The sequence below is a fragment of the Micropterus dolomieu genome, linkage group LG05 (assembly GCF_021292245.1).
Source record: "Micropterus dolomieu isolate WLL.071019.BEF.003 ecotype Adirondacks linkage group LG05, ASM2129224v1, whole genome shotgun sequence".
Taxonomy (NCBI): Eukaryota; Metazoa; Chordata; class Actinopteri; order Centrarchiformes; family Centrarchidae; genus Micropterus; species Micropterus dolomieu.
Genome location: NC_060154.1, coordinates 30,633,294 through 30,661,013, shown reverse-complemented (window position 1 = coordinate 30,661,013; position 27,720 = coordinate 30,633,294). Strand labels below are relative to the sequence as shown.

Here is a 27,720-nt window from a genome sequence, read left to right as displayed (position 1 = left end):
CATCAGCGATAGCAGCTGCTGGAGTTTCTATCTATAAGTTTCACGTTGCTCTGCTGCTTCAGAAGATGCTTCAATAAATCAGATGTAGAAATATTTGCGGTTGAAAGCTTTTTGCTGGTCACATAGAATTTACAACAGACGGCAATGATATTTGCATCTTAGACTGTGACACAATAATGACAGTAGCTACTTACGGCTGTGGAAAGAACACCTCTTTCCCTCGTTCTCCTTTCTTCCTGTACAGGGTGTCCGCGGGGTCTTAAAAAGTCTTAAAAGGTAAAAAATAAATTTTGCAAAAATTAAGGCCATTAAAAAGTATTGAAAAGTCTTAATCACCATTTAACAAGGTATTACATTTTGAAGATATTTTTTTCAATGTGAAAATCCTGTTTGTCCAAGAGTGTTGTCTTGTTTGCTAAAAGTGTAGGTGAACGTATTTATAATGCATAGCCAAAAATACTGGACAGGCAGTGTGTTGCGACTGTGTGATTTGTTTCTGTAACGTTAAAGAGTGAAATAGGCGCACGGTAGATCCCTGCGCCTATTTCACTCTTTAACGCTCCAAAAAATAGTTCTGTGTGAACCGGAAAATGATTTACGAGTACAACCAACCGTAATCTCCCACCCCGCCGGACCCGCAATGCTAATTGTCCAAAACATAGTCGGAGTGGCGCTCAGGAGTAACGGAATTAACCTGGTTGGCCAGTCGCTCTATGGCCACTTGAACAGCGCCGTCTTCTGAAAAACAAGAGCGAGATGCGCCATATTATACTAATACAGTCATTTAGACTTGTTCCTCCTCCAGGTTGTGCCTGTGCTACACCGCCTACACTACGTACGTTATTGACTCAGTTTATTCTCTTCATCTTTGTTCCCTCCTGGCCTATTTGAATTTTGTTGTATTGATCAAGTGGTCGATGAAAGTTATCACACATATCATTGCAGGCAAGCTCACATTATCTAGTTTAACTAAAACACAAAATTATACTGTGTTTCACATGATTTGCTGTAATGTTAAGGCAACGTACATAAACGTCATAGTTTATGTAAGACAGTTGCTTTTCACAGGAAATCAGAACAGTCCTTCACATAGAAAATAGTTGGCCCATACAGGCTGATATAGGCAACTGAGAAAGTTGGTGAATGCCTCAATTTTTAGGTGGCATTACAACCTGATGACATATAGGCAACAAATATGTTATAAATATATTTAAATTCCTTTTAAAAACTGAAAAATGTCCCTTTTTAAGGTGTGCGGCTGATTTAATTGGTTACAGCTCAAAGTGGCGTGGCAGTCTTAAAATATGTTGAAAAGCTCATAAAAATGTATTGGATTTTTTCTTCAGCATTCCTGTTTTAGTTTTTGGCTATCAGCGGGCATGAGCAACAGAAGGTCCTAACTTGCCTTACAGTCACCCATTCACGTCAAGGATGGTTCGTTCAACAACGAGTAAAGCAGCGTTACTTGGATTGGTAACTGTAATAATATTACTATTCTAGAAAAGTAATTAGTTACACTACTAGATACTGGGAAAAGTAATATTATTACAGCAACACGTTACTGATCACGTTACTGCCCAACACTGGTGGAGACTGGAGACAATGACCTACTAAGGCTATGTGGATGATTTATTATCAAGTTGAGTCCATTATCAAGTTGGGTACATCAAGTCCGACTCCCTGAACGTCCTGTCCATCCTCACAAGGGCAGCCAGCTCGTCCGTCTTGTTGGTCAGACAGTTCACATTCCCCATCACTATCGACGGAACCGAGGGCTTGTACTTCCACCGCTTAGCCGCTAGCCTAGCCTTCACCTTCGCTCCGGCTCTGCAGCCTCGGTGCCTCTTCCTCAGCTCTTCAGGTATGTGGTGGAAAATGACGGCTCGTCCCATTGTTTGGAGTGAAAGCAGCTTCTCCCTTGAATAAACAAGTTGTCCACTGCTATGTTGTCCGTAAAAAGTAATTGTATCCATAGGATATATAAAGTTTTACACAGCTAGTGTTATATAAAGAGTTAACGTTAAAGTTTAAAAAAACACACTTAAAGTATTAAAAACAACACAACACGTACGGAGCTACTGGATCAGCGTCCTGCTCGCGGCGTCGCCGGAAGTTTAAATGATTTGCCTATAAATGTGGTAATATGGATGATTTTTCTGAATCTTGGTTTGCCCCAAGAAGCCATACACAGTGCACCTGAATGAAGATCTGAGATCAGTTAGTGGCAGTCAAAAGTCAATGGGGCCTGTACACCTATTGGAAGAAAAGTCATGTGTACATATGATAACACGTGTTCTTCCCCAAAGAGAATGAAAGAGGAGTGAGGCAACTCTTTTGCAGCCTGTGCAGGTGGATGTGCTCCCCAGTCATGCTTACGTGGCTCCATCTCATACACGTACGTTGTTCTCCATTTTCTCAGCATACATCTCAATGGGTGTCAAAATAGTTTTCTTCTGATGGTGGTAAACACCTGCGCTTTAAATAGGAAGCATTTCACGAATGTGCCAACATTCGGAACGACAGTAAACAAGCGTGAAAGCAGAGTAGCAGTGTTAGGCAGATAGGGAGAACATTAAGTTTGACTCAAACAAACCTTGTGAAAAAATAGTCTTTGTGTGTGTGTGTGTGTGTGTGTGTGTGTTTGTGTGTTTACATACTCGATGTGTAATCACTGGTAAGTGAAGTCACAACTGTGTGTTCCTGCTGAGTGCAGATGGTATGTTGGGAATTAAACATAAAACATTATAGATATATGGTGAAAACCATGTGTAGTAATTTGTGCTGCTAATGTAGAGGAATATGGACAACCCAAGCTAAATGAATGGTTGTCCATATTTCTATGTGCAGTGAAATTTATTAAATTTTACTGTACAGCCTAACAGTGCAGCCACGTTCCTCATTAAAACCACCACTCCCCTGACTTCAAACAGAAATAGAACACATGATCTCCCCTTCTGAATATAGGTCTTCACTCACAAATATAGAAGGCAGATTTGGACACACAAATAGACCAGCCAAACATGTCAAGAAAGAGGAAGGTTTGTTCTAGTGAAGTTGGGTAACAAGAGCCCAAGTAGTGGGAAAATAGAAAAATACGGGTTTAGTTTCAGGAGTGGGAGGTTGGGAGGCCAAAAATTATGGTCAAATGATGTTCTGATGAATTAAAAAGAAGGACAAACAGAACTGATATCAATTTAGCGCATAATGCATACGGATATAAATGTTTATTATAGCGATTTACAAGCTCTATCTACTGGCAACATGAAATGACAGTTTTTATGCTGTGATGTAATACTCCTTGCAGGTTGATCAGATCCACCTAGAATGTGGCCAGAAAAGCCTTAAAGAGGTGATATTATGGTTTTTGGCTTTGTCCCTCTCCTTTATTGAGTTATATACCTTTTTTGTGCATGTACTAGGTTTGCTAAGTGAAAAAGCCCAAAGTCCTCCCCAAAGGGAGTTCCCATAAAGTTGTTACTGTGATGTAGAGACAGAGCTCAGTTAAAACTTTATGGATGAAAGATACTTTTGTCTAAACTCCCAACAAAGATGATTTAGAGACAAGATGTATCACTCCATAGCTAAAACGAAGCCTTCAACACACAGGGTGAAAAGAGGAGCTGCAGCAATGTGCAGTATGACAAAAATAAGGTGTTTTTTTGAAAATTAAACCATGTAAACCTGTTCTGGTACAACCCCTGAATAGGATTTTGAACCTGAAAATGAGCATAATACCACCTCTTTAACATCTTCATAATGCTATATTGTGGAAGTTGTCCGTTTTCATCAAACGGCCTTGAGGTGGTGACACATTGTTTGCCATGAAACAGGAAGTTTGTTGTCACTTCAGTGGTCATTGTCCAGTGTAGTGGGTCAACCAGCCTCTCACCTCAAGGAGGAGGTGAGATCAGATTCTGCCAAAGGTGTGTGTGTGTGTGGGAGGGGGGGTTCCTCCCCTGGAGATGGCCTTTGATATACAAACTAGAGACATCTCTTGGCACTTTGTTAAGGACCTGCATAGACTCAATCAGACATGCATCGCTTAAGGATTGTGTATTCAAGAAATATCCAACCACTCTCGCCGTAAAGGTGTCACTGAAGACACTGCAGGGCAGCAAAAGGTGTATGTAAACCCCTTTCCAACCACAAATTACCATCAATATCAAAAGTAACCTGCAGCCCTGTCTCACCCTGATTCCTTTCCCACAGAATGGCTGAAGCCATAAAACACCACTCTTTGTTTTGTTTCTAGCTGATGTGAACGTGATAAGCCACAGGAATGTGAAAAGGTAGTAGTTATTATTATGGTTTAATAGTAATTACCCTGTTGTAATCCTTTAGGGATATTTGAAAACTAGAGAACCATAAGAAGAGTTTCCTAATTTCCCCCTTTTATTCCCTATTTATCACTGTCTGTTTAGTTTAACTAATGCTTTTGCTAAATGTTTTCGTATATAATTTCTTAATAAAACGTGCATTCCCACGTTCCCAGTTTGAGTAGTGAGTTTAAAAGTCATTTTCATAGAACCAGAGCTCTACCAAGAGGACAGAAAAGGTATAACACACGTGTTTAGAATTCTTCTTAAGATGAGAAGAAGTGTCGAATATCTCCCACAATGTCACTATATAACGGATTCTTTGTTTCAGTGCTTACATATATTTTGTCTCCTGAGTTAAAACACGAAAGCATCAATTTTTATACTGGAAATATGTAGTTTTAAAGTATTATAACAATTAAGACAATTGACCCTCTAGTGTTTGACCTTGTTTTACTTGCCTTTATCTAAATGTGTAGAATTAAGCATTTTTCAAATGTTGATGTTGTGGAGAAGAGATTAACTGAAAACACGCAAATATGCTTTCGTCTATTTAATGTTAAAACTTTGAGACCCATAGGTTACTCCCCCAGTGAAATCCCACTCCAAAATGACATCAAAAAGTCGCAAAAAGAGAATAGATAAAAGACCTGGTCGTCCTTTGTCTCGCTCTCTTGTAATTATGCTCTCTTAAACCTTCTTGTAGCTTTCTTGTAATTCCGATCTTTTTTTTTCGTACTTTCAACTTCCTTCAGATGACCTGAGAAAGTTTTGTGGTCCTAAATCCCCTTTTCTTTAGCAGGAGATTTGATTTTGACTATTTGGAGCTGCCTGGGAAGAAACTTTCCCCAGACTTTGTTAAACTCAGCCACGTTAACTAGCCTATATTCCCTGGGCCTCGCGAACCTACGGTGAATGTATGTGTCTTATTTGCTTTTGTTGTTTTAAGTTATCCGACCGTTTTGCGCAACTTTTGACTCAGAAACCCAGAAAGTTCTTTCAATCCTCATCTCGGGTTGAACCAAGCCACTGCTCCAACGACGAGTTGGAATGTGTTCCACTGAGCTATAGCGACACCAACCGAACACAGAGCACCAAGCCAGGGTGGACGGCTCGTTACTACGAGCGTCTTTTCCACAACCTCAAGTCGTGGACTCCGGACAAATCCATCGGTTCAAACTTGCTTGAGGAGTTGGGTCACGTGCCCATCACCCGAAGGCCTTATTACCGCACAAGCTCAGCTGACTGTGAGCCTTGATCACTGAGGGGGTAAACGACAAAAGTAAGGCTTAAACATACATTCTATGACTGGTTGATGTCCTATAGATGATCCTAATCAGTAGTTTAGAAGTCCCTGGTTTATTTAAACTCCATTTCAATTAATATTTCAAATATTAATATTCATAATTTTATTAACGGTAGCCCACGTAGGTATGCTACACCAGTCTGCCCTAAACTCGTAAGCCCCGTGTGACAATCATCATTTGATTTATATGAAGTTTTCATGATGTGGTCCACTCTTAACCCCTTAACGCTGATTGTCGCAAATTCACATCACACATCTTCCTTTCAGACTGCAGCTGAGATATCGTTTGTATTCCCCTAATGCCTGTTTGTGCATATTCTATACGTACCTGGGAACCTTTTACAAGCACCGGTTTCTCGTTTATGCCTGTTGTCGCTAATTTGCATCATACCTACATCATACCTGCATTTATATATTTTCTAGGTTCTATAGACAAATTAACAATTTCCACTTAATTTAACATCAACCTGAAAGCAAATGAAAAGAGTAAATAAATCCAGTCATCAAGGTTGTTAAAGTACTGGGACATGACGTATAATTAGCATATGTTCCCTAACGCCATGTAGCGGATACAGGAAGTGATAACTCCTTGGTGTGGCTTCCAAACGTGTGAAAATTTAACGCTGTGTCGACCGACAGTGGTATGCCCTTCATCACTGCTTGCAGCTTTAACATGTATTTGGTCTTCAAGCAGAGGTTGGCAGTACCTTTTTCTCTTATACGACATAAGGCCCCAACATCTATCATTTATCAATTTAGATGGTAAGGTCAACCTGTAGCCTGAGAAGAAACAAGAGGGAAAAAAACACATAGTTAAAGCATATTGCTACGGGAACATGAAAACAACTGAAGGTAACCCAGATGAAAATATGAGCATCTTCTCTCATCTGGATTATGAAGCCTAGACAGTAAGAGGCCGCTGTTAAGAGCAGTTGTTTCCAAGAAGTGGGGTGACTGAAGGAGCAGCCAAAGATTTGTTTATTTTCATTTTTATCGCTACATTTTTAATATCATTTCAGCAAAAAAAGGTAGAAAAAAGAAACATCAAGTCACCATATAAGAAAACATGTTGAATGTGAAATTAAATGTGACATAATGCACACCCATGCCATTTGCCATAGTAACACATCAAAAATTGTGACAACAATTAAGGAAACATTGGGCATATATTGGTTGGGCAATTACACTACTTCCGATACTACCTATGGGTATTGTAGAAGTAGCCTAAATACACCTATACTCATACAGCAGTGTACTTTGTAATATTTTGTTACTGTTTGCTTAGATAAGATTAAATATTATTATACACTGAGTACTTCATGTTAAAATTATTGCAAGTCAAGGTAAAAGATAATAAAACATACTGAAATTAAAAAACTATTTTCCTATTGAATTTTTTGTGAGCAACCCTGTCTCCTAGAAATTACATTTCTATACAACTCATTTGCAGCATCAAATATGTTTGATATAAACATCACGCCAGCTGGCTTCTTCCTGTCAACATAATAAGGAAATGTTGCTAATCAACATGTGGGACAAGTTGCAAAAATGTTTGTATCAGTAAAATGTTCACAGACAACATTGTTTTCTGCCAAAATGTTCACTATTGCTGTATAGTACATATAGCAATAGTGAACATTATAAAGTACTTTTCATAACCTTAGATTAGTCTTCTTATATTCCTTGATGTGTGTGTGTGTGTGTGTGTGTGTGTGTGTGTGTGTGTGTGTGTGTGTGTGTTCGTGCGCGTGTGTATGTGTGTGTTTTACTGATACATAAACTCATATCTTCGTTTCAGCTTCTAACTTTCCCCTGTTCTTATCATGTTTCTCTAATTACCTCTAGTTTGCCTCTGGAGCATGCTAAATTATCCATGATCAAACACTTACACTCTCACTCACACACACAGACACAGAAAGTGTAAGCTTATTACACACTCCAGTTTAATCTATATCTTTTTTTGTCCATTTCGTCCCATCATGGTTCTGCTGTGGCTGATGTTGTAAATGACTGTATGTCTTGTTGTTTCATTCCTACCTGCCACTCATATCCTGCCTCTCTGTCTTGGACATATGTCTACTACTGTGAGGAGAATAGGGCGTTCACATATAAATGTGAGCTATGTCCAGCCCAAAGAGTGTGTGTGTGTGTGTGTATCTCCTTGTATGTGTGTGTAATCACATCATATTTCTCTTATGGTGTGTAAGCTTGTTGAGGTGTTTGTGTGTGAAAATAGTGTATTTTTGTTAGCCAACTACACCAACTTATCATGTCTGTGTGTGTGTGTGTGTGTGTGTGTGTGTGTGTGTGTGTGTGTGTGTGTGTGTGTGAGTGTGTGTGGCTAAATAGGATTTCCTCAGTGTATGAAATATGAAGGTGAGTTCATCCAGGTGGAACACTAAGCAGTGTGAAAAAAATTACAAAAACAGACACTTGGGATGACAAGCCTTCGTGTTCTTCATCACACACACACACACACACACACACACACAAGCATATAGATTTCCCATGGTCAGTATAAGTCTGGTTCTTCAAAGAAAGAAAGAAATTTGGCTTATTTCAGATATTTCTTTCACTCTATATATTACTCTGTTCATTAATGTTTTATTGCTATTGTGCATTTTGTTCCCTGTACATAATTTGTACATTTTAAGACATATTTTATTTGTTTCACATAATTAATATTTGTATTTATTGCATAACAGTTGGCTGCCTTGCACAAATGTGCCAAACACCATTAGACAAAACAAAAATTAAACCAAATTAATAGTTTTCCTTGTATTCTCTCACAAACAATTTGTTTTACATTGTGGAATATTTTTTCTTGTCTTCCACCAGCAGCAACAACAGTTAAGTTTAACATGTGTTGTATCCTTTTGCGTTGCATTACTTGATACCCTTGGATCTCTCCAGACAAGTAGTAGTCATCCCAGTGACTGGGATATGCTGACCTGGGGAACAAATGTGTTCCTGGGGGTGCACATCAAGGGCGACCTGCCATAGACTACTAACACCACCTCCCTTCTCAAGAGGGCACAGCAGCGCCTTCACTTCCTGCGACGGATGAGAAGAGCACGCCTGTCCTCGCAACCTTCTATAGAGGCGCATCCTGACTAGCAGCCTCTCAGTCTGGTATGGCAGCTGTACCGCCTCCGACCAGAAGGCACCTTCAGAGAGTGGTGAGGACGGCAGAGAAAATCAAAAGAATATAAACAGGATCTATACTGGACTCGCTGCCTTAGCAGAGCCACCAAAATAGTGAGAGACTCCACTTACCCCGCCCATGGTCTGCTTAACCTCCTGCCCTCTGGCAAATGCTACCGCAGTATGGAGTGCTACACTGCCAGACTCACTAAGAGCTTTCTCCCACAGGCCATCAGACCACTCAGTTCCCTTTAACAGTAGGCCTACACAAACATGCCAGTCTGTCAAGACTGCTGGACTGAACAAATATATTCATCTCCTTTAATCTCACAACTTCAAAAATGCTGCTACTTTTGTGCAATAAATCAACGTTTCATTATTGGAGCACTTTATTAATATTACTACTGTCAAGTTAACATTACTGTAACTCTGTGCAGTAATCCAACCACTGTGGAATGTTTTTTCAGGTCTATACGTATTTTGTTATATGTCTATGTTTATGCAGTCTGTTATGTCTACTTGTTGTGTATTTACCTATTTATGTGTGTATTTACCTGTGTACATGCCTATATTTGCACATTGAGCTTGGAGAAACGCAACTTAGCTCTTAACTCTGCTGTGCACTCCTTGCTGTATGGTCTGAATGACAACAAAGTTCACTTTGACTTTGATTAATAACTCCTTTTTCGGATATTGACTGATGGATGGGGGGCTTTAAACTGTTGGACAAACCTGTCACACTCCACCATAATCTGTTACATGCATACTGATGGACACCTTGCTTGTTAAGCTGCAGAGTGTCATGTGTTAGAAATAGATGTTATGTTCCTCTTTGACTGATGGTATGAACACAAATCAGCCGGCCCTTCTGCTAATTGTTGATCTTTACATATTTTGCAGAAGCAAGAAGGAAAAAAGGAAATTGAATTGAGAATATCATTACTCCTCTTTGTGTGTATTCTGACTGTTGCTTTGTTTCTATGCAGGAGACAGACTTTGGACCGGACCACACTACTCCTAATATAATCACTACAGCCACTGTACCGCTTCTTCTTCTTGCGCTGATGTACACGGCCGTCTGCTCACCTCAGAATTATGGAAATCCTCATCACTGACTGGTTCGTTTACCTCACGATAAGTGGAGCGTAAAGATGACATCTATACTGTTTTCTTCTTCATTGCAGTGGTTGTTGAGAGGGCCTTTGTGAGGAATATTTTCCATCTTGTGAGGAATATTTCTCAGATTTCCCTTTACCAAGCTGGAGGAAACTGATGGCTACTACATTTCCACTGGATGGTTCGCACTGCCTGGATTTTAAAAGGGATCATTAGCAATCACGACCCTCATCTGCTCCGGAGTTACCCACTTGCTACCCCCTCTGAGTGAATGTGATTTTTGTGTGATTGTGTGTTTGTGGTTGCATCTGCATGGCGAAAGTGAGAGAGAGATAGAAAATAAGGATTTTTTTTTACTCTGAAAGGACAAGAGAGTACTCAAACAAGTTGAAAACAAGGAGTAGCCACTATGTCCCAGTGGAGGGACCGTACGAAGACTGGGTGTCGGCTACATCAGACTACCAAGAGTGGGAGCAGGATGATGGGATACGTAGGGCTTGAAGGTTCCTTTAGTGCCAGCTGGTGGGTGTCCTCTCTAATATGGCTGGGACTGCTGCTGCTGCAGGCACCTCCGGCTGCCGTGTCGGCTCAGAAACTCGACGAGAACGACCCCGTGGTGACCACCGTTTACGGCAAGCTGCGTGGTGTTAAGAAAGAGCTCAACAATGAGATCCTGGGTCCTGTCGTGCAGTTTCTGGGCGTCCCGTATGCTGCTCCACCCACTGGCGAGCGCCGCTTTCAGCCACCTGAGCCGCCGGTGTCGTGGCCGGAGATCCGCAATGCCACACACTTTTCCCCGGTGTGCCCTCAGAGCATCGTGGAGGGCCGCCTGCCGGATGTGATGCTGCCAGTGTGGTTCACCAACAGCATTGACGTGGTGTCCACATACGTCCAGGACCAGAGCGAGGACTGCCTCTATCTTAACATCTATGTCCCCACTGAGGATGGTGAGTTAGCCTGCGGGCCCAGGGTAGGATCATTGTGGGGACAGAAGCGGGAGGGGCAGAGGGTATTGAACCCACGACCTTCTGGTAAAGAGAAGAGTACGTTGTCGGGGTGTGTTTTATATACGTGAGAGTGCATTTCTGTCTCTGTCCCTGTCTGTCTGTCTGTCTGTCTGTCAGTAGAGGGAAAGCATGACCTTGTGCATGTTTAATGTGCATGACGCTGTTTATAGCACATGAGTGTGTGAGAATGGTTTTGTGAAAGAGAGAACAGTGTGCGTGCGTTTGTGGCATCCATTGAGCCCAATTTATCTTCTTTTCACTCCACTCCATAGATGCCTCAATCTTCTTCCTTCAGTAATGCATCCTTTCTAACCTAGTCTCCTCTTCCACCCCCTCGATGATCCTCTGACTCCTTCTCCTCTTATCCCCTGCTCCTCTTTCTCCTGATCCCCTTATTTTCCCTCCTCTGCAGACTCCCTCCCCTCCTGTCCCTCATGTCTATAGCTCATCATAGGCTATTGTGCTCTGCCACAATGGCCACAGTTCATTAAACAAGACAGTCGTTGTCAAGATCATCACTGATTGATTTGGCCGACTGACTGAATGACTGGCTGGCCGACTGATAGACTGAATACTGCGCTGATTGAGCTGGTGTGATTCATTCTTTCCCTCTGTCTTTATGTCTCCCCTCCACTCCACAAGTCTTTTTCAGTCAATCAGCTTTGTGCGTGTGTGTGCATGCAAGCTCCTGTGCGTTGCGCGTCCAGGGGCTCCATGTTATTCTTTAGTCTTTTATTCATTTTGCAGTCAAAAGAATATCCAAGGAATGTGCCAGGAAACCGGGCAAGAAAATATGTAGACAAGGAGGTATGTATGATCTGAATGCAAACTATACAATGCCACAGAAAGAAGAAACAGCCTGAAAATAAAGAAAGATAGAAAAAAAAAAAAGAGCAGAGAGCAATCATGAGATCAAGGTCTACAAATTATTCAGGTCTCGACTCAGGGCATTTGCAGGTTTGTAGAATGCTAAATTTAAGAGACAGGTCCTTTTAAATGCCACCTAGAAATGAATTTAATGCCAATTTTAAAAACCAAAGTAGGATACCCCAGCTGCCAGAACCAGTCTTCCTCTGACTAAACATACCTAATGCAGTTCAGAAAGTATAAATGAGCGAAGACCTTTTCAGATTTGTCAGACTCGGTAAGGGCTGCTAGATATCCTGCAATACCAAATTTGCAACTAAATCCCTGAATCAGCCATGTCATTTGTAGACCTTGTGATGGCGGGATAATGGTGAGGTTGTGTTGCACCACACTCTCTGATGGTTCACTGATGTGTGCTCTCGCTGGTCAGCACGATGGGGAGATTTGATTGGCTGCCAGTCAGGGGTCAAACGGTGTGTAGTAATGCTTGTAGATGTGTTAGGAGGTAGCAGAATATTAGATCAGGCACACTGTCACAAACACACACACACACACACACACACACACAGTGATGTAGTTGTATGCAGTGTTAAACAAGATGAGTTCAGGCTGGACCTTGACTGTGTACTCTCCATTAAAAGAAAGCAGAGCCGGGGTCAGGTTGGCTCGGGCTACTGTATCAAGCACTGTTTCATCAAGATAATGCCTTCCTCCTCCTCTCTGTCTTTCTCTCCCTGTCTCTCAGCCTATCCCCCTTCTGGATGTGTGCATGTTCTTTTGTGTGTGTGTGTGTGTGTGTGTGTGTGTGTGTGAGTGTGGGAAAGACAGAAAGAGAGAGAGAGAGAGTGAGAGAGAGAGAGAGATGCTGACAGTGTCCTTGATAAGGTCCGGGTGTTAATGTCATTGTCTTGGCAGCGGCCTGCATTGTCACATAGTGTGCATTCCTTCTCTTCTCACTACACATATACATGTAACCTCTAACCTCACTGTTCTTCTTCTCCTTCTCTTCTCTTATCTCCTCTTACACATACAGATACACAGAGGGGAAATGCATTTAAAGTGTGAGATTAGAGAATCTTACACATTAGTCACACAACATGGAGAATCATGATTACAAAACCAAGACTCCGAGAATCGGTTGTGATTTTTATAAAAATCCGAGAAAGCTGTAACCTTGCACACAAAAAAAGAGAAGCAAGATGGCTTCTGTGGCGTTGGTACAGTCGAAGCTGCTTTGCTTTGCTGTTTCTTTGGCTTGAGCTTGGCTGTGCACTGAGCTAACATATTCTTGTGGAATGTCAGGGAACCACTCAACTTTATACAGAGGACTCTCACAGTATGCACTTCATTAGGCAAAGCTCTATGCAGTTAGTTTGCTCTTCTATAGAGTAGTCGATAGGTAATTAAAGTGTATGCACATACATTTACTTAAGATTAATGCATGAAGGCCATTATGTGTACAGTTTGTAATGTGGACAATAATTTCTGTATGTGACTCATTTGTATTATGGGATTCCGTATCAAAAGATGAAACGCGAAGTGTCCTTGGGTAAGATGCTGGCTGTGCCATCCATGAATGTCTGTGAAAGATTAGTTCCTTTCTGATGTGCAGTTGGTGCCTTTCATGGCAGCCGCTGCTGTCAGTGTATGAATGTGTGTGAATGGGTGAAGGTGACATATAGTGTAAAGCGTTTAGAGTGGTTGGAAGACAATGAAGGTGCTATATCAGTACAGTCCATTTACCATTTATTACAGACAAGTGACGCATTAAAGGACAGAGTAAGAGCAAGCAACTGCTTACAGTGACTGGTTTGGAGTATGTAAATTATGTGAATGATATACTATGGCCTTAACAGCTACCAGAGCCCATATAAATCAAACTGCTAAAATTGAAATGTTGGATTTGAGAGAGAGTTAAAAAACAAACAAAACACTTTTCCTTTACATTTGCAGTAACAGTCTTTTATTTAAGAGACCGTAGAATGTCTCCTAGGTTGGTTGGTTAAGTAGAGCTTGTCACAGTTTTAGAAAGACAATGCAATATAGCATTGGTCGTTATAGATGTATGATAAGATTTTATACAAGGAACCCGATAACTACCACACCTGTCTGCTGAGAACAAGTTGATGAAGCTTTACTTATTGATCAGTGGGGCCAGATGAATCCCATGGTCAAATTTCATGACATCTAGTTAAAATTGTAAGAGCAGTAGGAGAAAAAAAAAGTAATGTTTTGTACTTTGTTTTGTAATCTGTGCCAGCCCACACTTGTATTGGATTGGCTGTTTCCTTGTAGAGGCAGAGCCTATTTCTGTGCGTACATACAGGAATTCATTATCATTATCAGTAACACAGTAACATGAAATGTAGTCAGTGGTGCATGGTGTGAGTGGACAGATCATGTTGAGTGACTGGGTAATTTCATGGCAAGATGTGTGCAGCCACAGTAACACATTTGGTTAACAGGGCCGGTTTGGAAGAAATCTAATTATTATTAGTTAGTGTGGTAGGGACTCAAATCAGCCCTGCTCAATCAAATCAACTGTGTTCTGTATTTTGAAAAATGGTTTTTAGATGTTGTTGCGTCAGAAAAAAAGCTTTGTCCAAATGGAATCTGACGTCCTTGAGCTGCAGGTGCAGAATCCCCATGAGTGACTATGTGGAGCTTAAGATTTCATTTCCTTGAGCGGAAATTCTGAAACATTGACGACCCATTGATCAATTCTTGACAAGGTTGAGTAATTATGTAGGCATAGAAAACCGACGGGGGACCACTTACAGTATATAACATATTTTGTTCTAATAAATGAGGAATTCCCTCTGCAAACTAAACATGGCAGAGTTCATGGAGAACAAAGAGAAACAAGGTGAAATGGGGCAACAGAAAGAAAGCCAGTTGTGGGCAGTGATGAAGAGCAAAAAGAAAAGGTAGAGTAGAGTAACATTAGAGTGAGATGGACAAAAACAAAAACCAGGACAAAAAGAGCCAAACAAAAGAGCAGTGGTGAAAGTGAGTGAGGCAGAGTGTAATTGCTGTGGGACTCATCTCTTTATCCTCATAAGGACTATTGTACCGTCCTGTGCCATGCTGGTTCAAAGAAGTTTTCTGTGGTTAAAAGTAGTGTTTTTGATGTGTCTGGGATGGTGTACAGTCATTAAGTTATCACACGCTGAGATAGTGGTCTCTGTAATGAGATCAGAGATAGCAGCGCTGTGGTTGGTCTTCTCTCTCCCTGAAGCATGCATTCACAATTCATTTGTAAAATTGAAGTAAATGCAGTAGGACCTGTCTTCTCACAGGTGAAAAAAATGTCTTAAAGTGACATAAAACATGCTTGAAAGGAGGAAAACGACATTTATGTTGCGATCATAGACACAAGCATATCAGGGAAAATTATTGCTGCAAATCTTGTCATGGCTCTAGCGGATCTTCATATTTCATGTAAGGAAATTTCAACAGCAAAATGGTGTAGTTTGTGCTTCAGTAATAAAAAGACTGAGGATTCTACAGCTTGTTGAATGTCATTTATTTCGAATGACATTCTGTAGCTTGTTGGTAGTGATGCAAAATATACATTTACATGTTTACAAATGCTTTAATGTATGATCCTGTGGATCTTTGTAACTGAAATTATTTCTGTATTTTTTTAAAAATGTTTTTTAAAAATCATACAGACCAAAAATATACAATATACACTGATAATTGAAATATTTTTGTAAATACTTGAAAAAACAAGAGCAAAAGACCAGTAGCTATATACAGATAGCAACATTTGCACACGATTTGTGATAAACTCATGTTGTCAGAATAGTTCATCGGTCACAGCCTTGGATCTTTGAGGAGTAAACTTTTCTAAGCAGATCTCAAACTGCTGCATGAGTCAGATGCAGACTGCATGTATAGCTACCAGAGCTATATGTATTTTGCTATGAATATCACAGTTCACAGTTAGTAACGGGTGATTTGATGTTCACACGTCTGTCGTTTCTATTTCAGTATGTCACTTTCTCCACCATGCCGTCTGCAGATCAGTCAGGATACCTTCCTTCTTCCTGTTCAGCACATATTTGCTCACTGGCATCCCGGATCTGGCTAAATCTCTCCACTGTAGATGCACTATCCACAACCTATAAATTAGTATTATAGTAACAAATTTATAGGTTACACTTTATTTGGACAACAGAACATACAGAGACTTTAAAGACACCATTGTGGTTCAGGTTTGATTTTTATAAATGTTATGTTGTATTCATTATAATTTCAGATAATAGTATAGCTTACCACTAGTATTTTATTAATTCCACTTGGACAGTACAGCAGTTCAGTTTCGCGGCTTGTTTTCCTTCATTAAATCCTTGTTAATGAAAAATACTCTACATGGTGGTTAGTCTGCAATTTGTAATTACTAAGTGCTAACTTGTCAGTATTCATAATGATTCATGCAGAACAATGAATTCAACATTTGAAAGTTTACTGTAGTATGTCAACTTTTTTTAATGTCCCACCCTATCCAGGCTTCATTTGATATACCAAAGATTAAAATGTAGAAGTGGCGGTCCTGCGTACTGGTGAGTACTGGCCCGCTTCAAGCACTGGTCTGAACACTTCATTTTAGCTCCTGTCTAGTGTTAGCAACAAGTAAAACTATCGGTCCATCAGGAAACTTAATAAATCACAGAATTGAGGCAGAGCAGTCCTTCATAACTGTAAAAGCTCTTCCTGCGAAACAGACTCAACAACCTCCAGCTGTAGCTCAGCGACAGAACGGCCGCTTTGTGTTGGATGGTGGAGCTGAGAGTACGCTCAGTGTATGCAGTACGTGTCCAGTGGGCGGGGCCGTCTACTGCGCTGAAAGGCTGGTGGAGGTCCTCTATGGACACAATGTTAGCTAGTGACTGAGGAGAAGAGACCAAAGAAGAAAAAAAGAGAGTGACCATGCAAGAAGCTGTCAGACGTTGGCGAGAGCTCTGGGAAATAAAAAGACCGAGCTGGCATTCTTTCTATTGGACCAGTAAGTAATTAGCTGGCTTGCTCTGTCTTGTGTTGTCGCACCTACTTGATATTTGGCTGTGTTAGCAGAGTTGTTGACTTACTAGTTTGTGATCATAACTAATGTAATCATAACAAATGCACGTGTACAGCTGCCCTTATTTACGACGGCAGTGAATTAAACTCTGAACCAGCAGGGATGCCAAATTGCATAAACACCAAATCTTACATAATGTTGCTTTATCCTCATCACACTCTAATAGCTGTTCTGTGGTAAATTTAGCATTTTGGGACCATTTTTTTCCTACTTCTTGCTGGTTCTGTGATTTTGCTATCACTGTCTCCACCTAAACCCACAGCTGACTGCACGCATGTTCATGCCTCAACTCTGCAGGTTGTCAAAAGGCATTATGGGCAACAAACACAAGCTGATGTAGAAGTACATGCGACAGGGTGAATGAAAGTTCAGAAATTATAACACTTTGAATTTAATAGCAAATAACAGAGTCATAATATCAACTGTTTTTCCTTCAACAAATCATTGGTCCCCAGTCAGATTAGCAGCTTGTTGTGAGGCTAGTCTTTGTTAGATTTTGGTATCAGTTCAGTGTCCTAAACGTACCTTATAATGTATGACATTTTAGCAACTAGTGACAAAATTCTGTCTTACTAAAAGTGAGCTGCTTTTACAACAAGCCTTCAGATGTGCTGATGGCTGATTAGAGCAACGTCTCAGAATGGAAACTCACAGCTTTATAAACATGTTGCATCCATTAAGACTGGCAGTCCCGGGTTTAGCCTAAGCAAGATCTGAAAAAAAAAAACAAGCAAGCTATTTCTTGGCCTGGCACAGTGAATGAGGTAAGAGAAAATACCTTGGGGCAGAAGTTTCCACTCTCATTACAACATAAAAAAAAAAAGTTTAAATACAACTTGACACAGGCCAGAGTTTGTGAACCGGACTCATTAGTTAGACATAATTAAAAGTCTTATTTTCACAATAAAACACTCTGTAGCCGAATGGGTGTCAGAATTAAACAAATTTAACATCTGTAAAGTGAATACAAAAAAACATCACCATTTCTGTCAGGGCTGGGCTACAGATTTCCTACAATATTTTCCTCCACGTGGATTATGTTGTACTACGTGACCAGAGCTGATGCTGAATACACTTGGATCCATTCTGATCTGGTATTAGACCATTTGGTGTGTAGTATTCGCCTACTGCCTACGCCAGCTGCCGGCTCTGAGAGCTGTCTCCTACCACTGCTTCTGTGCTTCATGGAATAAACTGCTCACCCCTCAACGCTGTCAGAAAAACCAAAAAAAAAAAAAGGCACAAAATAACTCAGCAAGGTGTCTCTGTGGTGGTGGAACTCTCTTTATGTTTCCTTGATGTTGAATTAAGGATTCGGCTTTTAAAAACCAAACTAGGACATTTAACTGGAAACTAGATCATTTCCCAGCGCGTGTACAAGCTGTTTAATATCTCAAATAGTTCTGGAAATATTTCAACATGTTGCATTATTCTGAAACGTCTGTGCGCTGTCTACGCTCCAGAGGGGTTTAGAATAGAAGCTCTATTGTAGATGTGAATTTCTTCAAGATGCAGGAAACTTCACAGCAGGTGAATTTTTTAGTTTTCCTTCACGACTCTCCGTCTCTCTCATTTCTTTCTTCTCCCTTTTCCCATCCGTCTTGATCTCCCTCTGCACTTGTTGGTCTTTCCCCTTGTGTCTGTCTGTGTGTCTCTTTTCGTCCTGACCTATTCACCCTCCCACATCTCACTTTCCCTCTCTGTCCTTTTCTCTTGCTCCTGTCTTTTTCTCTCTTATTCCCCGGGCTTTGTCCCAGTTTTGTAGTCATTGAAGGAGGATCCTGTGGGAGGCAGCGCACACACATACACACAAAGACACACAAACAGAGTGGAGGAAAGAGAAGGCAGAAATAGGCATGGCCCTTCTTGTGTCTGGGTCTCCCTTGAGGGGCCCTGTCACCTCCACTCACAACTTAACTTTTCCGAACTGGTGTTTCTTCTTATGTTAGTGTGTTTGAGCTGGTGTGTGTTTGTGTGTGTCTGTCTAGATGGATCCATGGATTTGGGTATGTGTGCACGTGTCAGGAGTGTTTTAAGTTCAATCCTGTCTGACAGGGTTTTTTGTTGACTTGGACTTGGCTGACTATGTGCTGGCTGCTGGTCAGGTGGCAGACCTTGCGTTGATTCTGAACCAAACTTAGAAGCAGAAAGATGCAGAGATACAGAATGTGAAATGGAGAATTCACCTAATCTGGCCCAAATCCTCTCACAGCATTTAACTCTCCTTTAGTTAATTCTTGACCTGGGAAACGTTTGACAAAAGAAGTTTCCTTTTTTTTCTCTGTTTCTCCTTTTCTTATTTTCCCTCCAAAGCTTTCAACTGCACCTTATGCTGGCTGCACACTAGAGGATAATTGGGCAGATTTTGGGGCAGATTCAACAATCGCGGACGAATCACAACAGATATGCTCGTTCCTGTTGTGTGAGGCCTTTACAGACATAATCTTAAGGTAACGGATACAATTGAAAATCAGGGAGCCTTCGATCAGAAATCCACAACAGCCAATGAGCTGACTGGACAGTGTCACCAATGTGTTTTGCATGTGTATTTGCTTGCGCTATAAAATGTACAAGGCAGGCTGGTTCCCTCTTCTCAGCCATGAAATCATTGGTTCTTTTTTTTTCTGGGCAAAATAGGACACACAAGTGCAACTGGCTGACGACAGTCGTGTTTGTTTATGTCTGAAGTCACGTTTCTGTGAGATCCTGCCACTCACTGAAATTGTTTAGTATAAATGGCAAGTGCATGGTATTGGTATCTGGATTGAATCATCTGGTGTGTGCGTTCTTACAATCGATTAATTCAGTCATTTTGCTTGTGGTATTCCACATTTTTAAAATGGTCTGTGATTTGAAAATCCTCTAGTGTGATGTTTAACTATCTTGCAAATTAATGTAACCGTAATAATTTAGAGAGTTAAAACAGAGTTAACCCACAGATTTTAAAATGCAATTTACCAAACAACTATTGTGTTTTCACAAAGGTTGTGTTACTCTCCATTTTATATTTCCTAACAATCACAGTAATTTAGGCATAAACATGTGTGCATGTAGGTATGTGCCCTGTTTGCAATAGCAGATATTATTTAAAGCATGCGCTACCATTTATAGCCTCTCTGGTCAAGGAAATGCCCTTCATGGACACGAGAGGAAACCAGGACTCATTATGTAGCGAGGTAATATAGAAGTATTGCATTAACAAGTCCTACTAGATGCCATACCGTATTTTTTTCTCACCAGACAGTACTAAATAAATTACACAACATTCTGATTCTCCCATTCCTAAAAATGTAACCTTTGTCCTGAATGTAAGTGCTAGAGGAAAGGTCATTAAATCAAATGTTTTCATCCTCTCGGGAGCATGAAGGTACTATGTGAATTTCATGGCACTTTTGTACAACGTTTGGGATAGTTAGTGGCCATGACGTCAATGAATATGCATACCAAATGTTAAGGTGATCTAACCAGTGGTCATTGAGATATCATGCTCTGCATGGTTACACTACTCTGTGACAAGATGCACTGTAGTTATATTTTCCAGCCTCAATTTCAGTCAATATTCCTTTAAGGAATTTTACATTTTACATACTTTCCCACATCGATTGGCACTTCCCGACTGCTGTGCCTTGACAGGTGACGTGGTCTAGGTGAGATGAGGACAAATGTATGAGTTATTTATTTTGCCCTCTGTAAAGTAAAGTACTTGATGGGAAAAAAAGAAAACGGAAATGGAAAGTAGAATCAAATATGATCTGGCTAACAGATTTTGAATCATGAGACTCTCTCTGCAGTCCTAAGAACAGAGAGCAGAATCAGATATTTTGCAAGAGAAATGATTAATGTGCCAACATTTTAGATTTACTGTTTTAATTTAGGCATAAAAAAACAAACCTGAATCTAAAAAGAAAATGTTCACTACTATCACAAAAAGTTGTATAAGGACTGGAAGATGTATTGAAAAACAAGGTGTGGGGTTATGTAAGGCTTATATGGAAATCACGCTGTCCTTGCCCCCTCCACTCAAACCCCTGCTTTCCATGTCAAAACGATGACAGAGAATTGAAACTGCAAACACTGTCACTGCATAGAAACTTTCTCTGTAAAAAATAAAAAGTCACTTTAAACAGACAAACTGCCAAGAATAAAAATTTAGACCATTGTCATTGAAAAACAATATAAAACAAATTTTAAATTCCTGTTTTGTTTTTCAGCATAACTTTTTTCACTGCCAGTTTTTCATTTCTCAGGTCTTGTTCCAAATGCCAAATTTTATTTTAAATGCCAAAATTTTAATCACTGTCCTGGCTCCATACAGAACCAACATCAAATCATGATTCTCAAAACTTGATTCTCATCAGTTTCCCCTCTATCGTTAATTTGTAACAGACATCTGTCAGGCCCTTCAGCACACAGCAAGATGTTACCCCGCAAGAGGGATTCATTCATATCTACAGTTGGTCGCTTCTTAATGTTGTCTCTGCTAATTTGTACAAAGTCAACAACATCTCAAGTTTGACTCGTCTCTCTGGACACCTTCATCAAACCTGTAACTACCAGTTCTCATTGGATATGAAGAACTCAGTAGTCTACGTTAGATAGGTCATTTACATAGTAGCCTATGTACACATGCACACTCCGAAAAAATCCACTCTACCTCCACTCCACAAAGGATTCCACACATCACAATCTAGGTCCAATGCCAAAAGTAGCGTGCCCTTATTTTAGCAAGGCTAAGTTAGGTTGTTGAGGTCGTTCATGCAAGAGACCCGAGTTCACTGCCACCATATACCTGTATTCGACATTTGTCTTTTTGCTTAGGTAATAAAAAATTCTTCTAACCTTTTTAAAAAACCCTTTTTAGAAGAGTATGATGTAGTAACCCTTTCATCACTACAGTCTTCACCCCAGTTTGCTCTATCTGTTTGACTAAGAATAGGTAGACATCTACTGAACACAATGCGATATAAACAACCAATATTTATTAAATAGAATATTTTCTATGGAATCCGAATATTAACATTAACGTAAAAAAGAAATTGTATAAAATATAAAATGTATAAAATAATTAAATATAACACTGAGCTTTGGCTCTGTTGTCTGGTAATTATTCCAGTAAATCAGTTCATTTTAAATACTATATCTATAGTCAATGTTAATCCATTGCTTTCCGTCTTTCATTAGTCCATAGTGGTAACTAAACTTGACTATGAGACTAGTTAAAAAGCAAAACAACAACAACAACAACAACAACAAATGTTATTTATGAAATTTAGTAGCACTGTTTCCAAAAATGGTCACAAAATGCAACAATATTGCCTCTGTCTGGAGCCTCGCCTCAGAGTTATAGGAATGTAGTGAATTCCTGAAGGAAACCAGTCACGATAAAAACACTCATTAAACCGATGTAGTGCTTTTTGAATAGCCTGTTTGTTGCCTGGTCAGGGAAATGTCAAAATAAAAAGGAGTATGACCTTGGCTGGTTGTACTGTTTTCAAGCCCTTTGTTTTTCCAAATAGTTACACACACATCGGCATCCACCCACCTAAACTCAAACCTGCACACACACACACACAGACACACATAAACATGCGTGCAATTCCTGCTCAAGGTGACAGCTTTGATAGCTACTCATACATATTCATAACACTTGCATTACAATAAATAAATAAGCGGCTTATTTTTTTTCTTTTCTGAATATTCAATGAAGGACATTTGAACCTTCGGCACACCGCCAACACCAGCCATTGTAGTCCCACACTTTACAGCAACAAGAACTGCACAAATGTCATAACGTTGCGTCGTTTTTAAGATTCATCCCACAAAAAAATCAATCTTTTGGTCTCACCTCCTTTTCTTTTGCGCTCTGTCGCTGCAGCCATAGCGGGGACACATTTTGCCTCATGCATATTTCAGACTCAACACATTGTGAGCAACGCAGATAGACACGGCGTGGTGAAAAGTGACAGCTTTTCCCATAGTTTCCATTTCATTCCTGGTCATTATTTATGGGGACCCTTTCCAAAACGACCGTACAACTATGTAATGCATGAAGCTATTTACTTCGATGATGATGGAGAGGCAGCCTCAAACTAACTGTAGGCCATAATGTTAGCCTCCGCGCACAAACAGCAGGAGAAAGGAAATGAGAATCGTTGAATGAATTATAACATTGTTTCTCCCGTAGCACATTCTTGTTTTGATCATCATAATTGTAATGTGAATGGTATCTGTTTGTTGCAGTCTGAGTTAGCATCATGGCAAAAAAGGTGCACCTTGAATTGAAAAAGAGATAAAGATGGAGTAAAGGGTGCCAATGAATATGATACAAATAAATGTAGATTTTACTGCTTATTAAAACAGTAGAGTTTTTACCTAAATATCTCCAAAATGGCTGCAAGACTATGTAACATTTGATTTTGTGGTTATAACAGGTTAATGGCACGTTGAATTTTCCTTACATTACCAAAATTCCGTTGAGAAGATTGCTTTGAAAACATCATCATCAGATGACCTGACTGAGAACGACTGAAATGGGACTGAATGGGGGAAAAAAACAACCTTCACTGAGGTGTATTAACGTTAGTGATGGAATAATGTTTGAATGTGACCTGCTAAATCATATATGGTTCTGTGGGCTGTGGATTTATGGCTGAAATGAGCTATGAGTGTATTGAGGAAGTGTACATTTTATTGCTTATGGATTCAGCATTTCATTTGTAAAAAGAAGCTTGTGTTATTTCTTCTGTGACAAAGCCTGAGAAATGAAATGATCTTAATGATCTAAAAAATGTATAAATTAAAGAAAATAAGGAAAAAAAATGTAATAAAACACTAGAACATAGAAGTCATTGTTTTGCCATTCTTATTTTCATAGTAACAGTTATATTGGAGTCATTTTTACATTTTATTATAGTATTTTTTATTACAAATCACTTTGACATTTTTTCCCCATGTAACTTTTTAAAAAAAAAAGTTTATAGAGGCTATTAAAAACACTTGTTACTATAAAATACGTAGTGAAGAAATGTGCTCTATAGCGGCGTTTGTCCATTCAGGTTACAAGGGGGTGCAACAAGGAGGCGCAACATGGCGGTGCAACAAGGGGGCGCAACAAGGGGGCGCAACATGGGGGCGCAACATGGGGGCGCAACAAGGGGGCGCAACATGGGGGCGCAACAAGGGGGCGCAACATGGGGGCGCAACAAGGGGGCGCAACATGGCAGTGCAACAAGGGGGTGCAACATGGGGGCGCAACAAGGGGGCGCAACATTGGGGCGCAACATGGTCCACGTGAGAGGACGCAGGATGAATGAGTAGAAAAACAAAGTACAATGGAAAACGACGGCAAGATATTCTGAAACAACAAGGTAACTGTACAGGTGTACACTTGACAGGAGTGACCACTTAGCGCCAAGTGACTCAACAGAATAAGTCTATACAAGCAATCCCTCTCAGTGATTCATACTTGAAAGGAGTCCTTCTATTAATCAAGCAATTTTGGAAAGAAAAAGAATATTTTGTTGAGCATTCTCCTCTGCAGCTGTTAATTATTTAGCTGTCTACTGTGCATTCTAATGATTTAGCGTTTGGGGTTTGTCGAATTCATGTATAAGCAAGTTTGGCATCATCTCAGAAGCACTGAAGTGCACGCTGAATACACACAGCTGAAAAAGCTTCCGATATCAGTTCTTGGTTAGACAGTCTGCATATTTCCTCAAGATTAACTCCAAGAACATCTTAAAGGCTTGAGCATGCTGCGACCAACATGTGCAGTGATGTAATCAGGAAGAAAGATATCTACTGGCCACATTTATCTTAGAAATCTTTTGTGTACCTATGTACTCTGTAAGCTTGTTTTGGTCAGGATATGTGTCAGTTGTGATTGCATTAGAATAGCAGGTAAACTTATACTGAGATATTGAGAAACCTGGTTAAGATGCTTGACTTTTTCTAACTCCCAATAGTTTTTCTGTTAATTAGTTTATTTATGGAAAAACATGGTGTGATATTTTGTGCTACATGAGCTCCTATAGCCCCCTCCAACAAGCTGTAGTCTAGGGGTATATGAAATTTGCTGTTAGGGGGCTGCCAAGTTCCTTTAATTATCCTGTGAAGTTAAATTGGGGATGGAGGAATAAGCAGACTGCACGCTGTAATGCTGGCCTCATGCCCAGGTCCAATGTACCGATAGATACATACAGCCTACCACTGCTACCCAGTTCTTTACAAGGCTTGTTGGCACAGTGAAATCATCTGAACTTTTTGAATCTGAATTTTACAGAGTGGTGACAGCAATATCCAAAAAAATAAGCAATAAATCATACATTGCAAAGCTAGCATTTATACAGGTTAGCAAAAATATAACCATAGTAATGTGTGCATATTTCTGGCTTTATCATATCCCTGTTTGTCCAGGGCTAATGCACTCCACTTAGAGGCAGACATCTGCTGGACTGACAGAAGTGTATGTATGTGTTCATACATATGTAGAAGTGTCAATTTGTTTTTTCTGTGCACGTTCACATTGTAGAGTAGTGTGTGTGTGTGTGTGTGTGTGTGTGTGTGAGTGTGTGTGTGCATGGAAAAATAAATGGACAAGGTGATGCTGGGCCAGATGGTGTGTATGTTGGATGCTCAACACAGAAGCCAAGGTGTCACCTTGGCTTGGTAATGAGACAGGGAGTGGTGTGGTAGAAGCAGTGGGATGGTTATAGCACAAAAAATACAGAATGATTTTTGAGGCTTACATTGCTGGGGCGTAAAGTTAAAACATTTTTAAGTGTTTCACTGCTGTGCTGTTTGATTATTAAAAAAAGGCATTATAACCTCTTTGGCTGTCTAAGACATAAAAACATACTGTTGAGTACAGCATGACCTTGAGACAGCAGGAAACAAGAAAAACATTATGATTGGCCCACATGCTAGTTGTCATGAAATACTTATTCCTAAATGATATTGATACGTAAAATTGTCTGTAGTGACCTTTGTTTCTCTCCCAAAATTCCACTTTAAATATGCTGAATACATGAAAATGGCAGGTATTTTCTAGTGTTTTTGGAGTAAAAGTTTGGATATATTGGCCTCTGCATCTTTTTTGGACCAGTCTTTTTACACTGTCTCTTGTGAGCCTTGAAAATTAATGGTAGTTCAATGTGACAAAACAGTTTTACAACCTGCCTTTGTAAATTCGGTTAAGTATCAGCAATTTTGACTGTTTGATAGTAAAATGACTTACCTTTCAGAAAAGAGCATTATTATATATTTAATCAGTTACAGTAGCAATATTTTTGGGGTATTGTGCACAAAAAGGGTATGCTTGATAAGTGAATCTATAGAGTATGTTTAAGCATGAGTGAAGCTCTGTTTGTGCTGTGTCTCATGATAAATTTTCTCATATAGAATACACCTTCACAATGGATGCACATGGATGAACAGTAATGCTGTCAAAATGTCAATCAGGAGAGACTGCGTGAACAATAATAATTTATTGACATGTGAACAGTGAATATAAGAAATGGGAAAAAGTCTTTGACGAAAATGAAATGAAAGACAATTCTCGACTGTACAGCTGAAGTCAGTTGACCCACTGCTTTTCTCTGTTTTAGACAACATACCAGTTAACAAAATGCATTGATGAAGTAGCAGTTGGCAGAATACATCGGATCAGAATGACAAATGGATATCATACAACAGACTGAAAAAAATAGGAATTGGCAGAAAGCAATAAACATGTAGTATTTAACAGAATCCAATGAATATGAAGCTATTGCAGATTACAATAAATACCATTACCAGTGCACGGAGAATATGATACCACTTATAGCAGTTAGCCGATAGCATTGAATATATAGTATTTGGCAGACATAACAATGAACAGAGCAATTGGTTGATGACTAATTGGATGTTTCCACCAGAGAGACTTTTTGTGTACCGATAGCTGGGAGGAACCCTTCCATAGCTAAGGGCTCAAGGCATGTGTCTTGACCACCCATTTCTCAAATAAAGTCGGTGATAAAATTTGAGACTGGGTCTGAAATGACGGCCAGCCCAAAAGCACCTACCGGAAAAGTCTGAGTGAGTCATAAATGTACTTGCCCATCTGGCAAAAAAGTGTATTGCTTAATCAATAAATTTGACAATATAATAAATGCTATAAATGCTAACACTTAACAGGTCTGGATACTAAATTCTATGACCTATTTTACTTAAATTGAAGCTGATACAAGAAGTGTAGAATTTGTATACCAGCATGAGTGGTACTGAATGAGAACATATCGAGGCAAAAACGAGAAGATGTAAAACAGAGGGTATTTGCTACCCCCCTCTTCTCTTGTCGTGCCAAGAGACACACTGGGTCCCAGAACCATAGTAACCCACTCCTGCCTGCATGTGCACGGTGCGAGAGACGCTGTGAATAACTCTTTAGATTTGTTGCTAGTTGGCATTTGAGTGGGGGAGGACATAAACTTTCAGGATATTATCTTTCAAAACTTATACAACACATAACACATTGGACTTCGTACTCCATGCTGTCCTTACCAAATTCTACACCCTTGCTACCACACTACAGCCTAGAATCCTCTGTTACGAGTACAAGTCCCACTATCAAAACTTCACCCAAGCCAAAGTACCAGCATCAAAATACACCTAGTACCAAAGCGAAAGCACTCGTGCAATATGGCCCATTCACATAATAAATGATTGATCGGAATGTTGCATATTGTGCTTATCCCTTCCATTTTGCAGCAGGTTAAGGTGGAGCTGCGTCTAATCTGAATCTCCATGGAACTAGACTGCTTTCAGATAAACAGAGTGGAGTAAAAAATGCAATATCTGAAATGTGGTGAGCAGAAACACGAATGCTAAAGCAATGTGTAA

General features: G+C 40.0%; 1 protein-coding gene across 1 annotated transcript in view; it reads left to right on the top strand.

The window, feature by feature from the left end:
* The first annotated feature begins 10,291 nt into the window (after positions 1 to 10,291).
* Positions 10,292 to 27,720, top strand: part of nlgn1 (neuroligin 1) — a 342,294-nt gene continuing 324,865 nt past the window's right edge. The window contains exons 1-2 of the mRNA XM_046048614.1: positions 10,292 to 10,829; positions 11,637 to 11,696. Coding sequence (XP_045904570.1) covers positions 10,292 to 10,829; positions 11,637 to 11,696 — 598 coding nt within the window. The remainder of the gene's footprint in view (positions 10,830 to 11,636; positions 11,697 to 27,720) is intronic.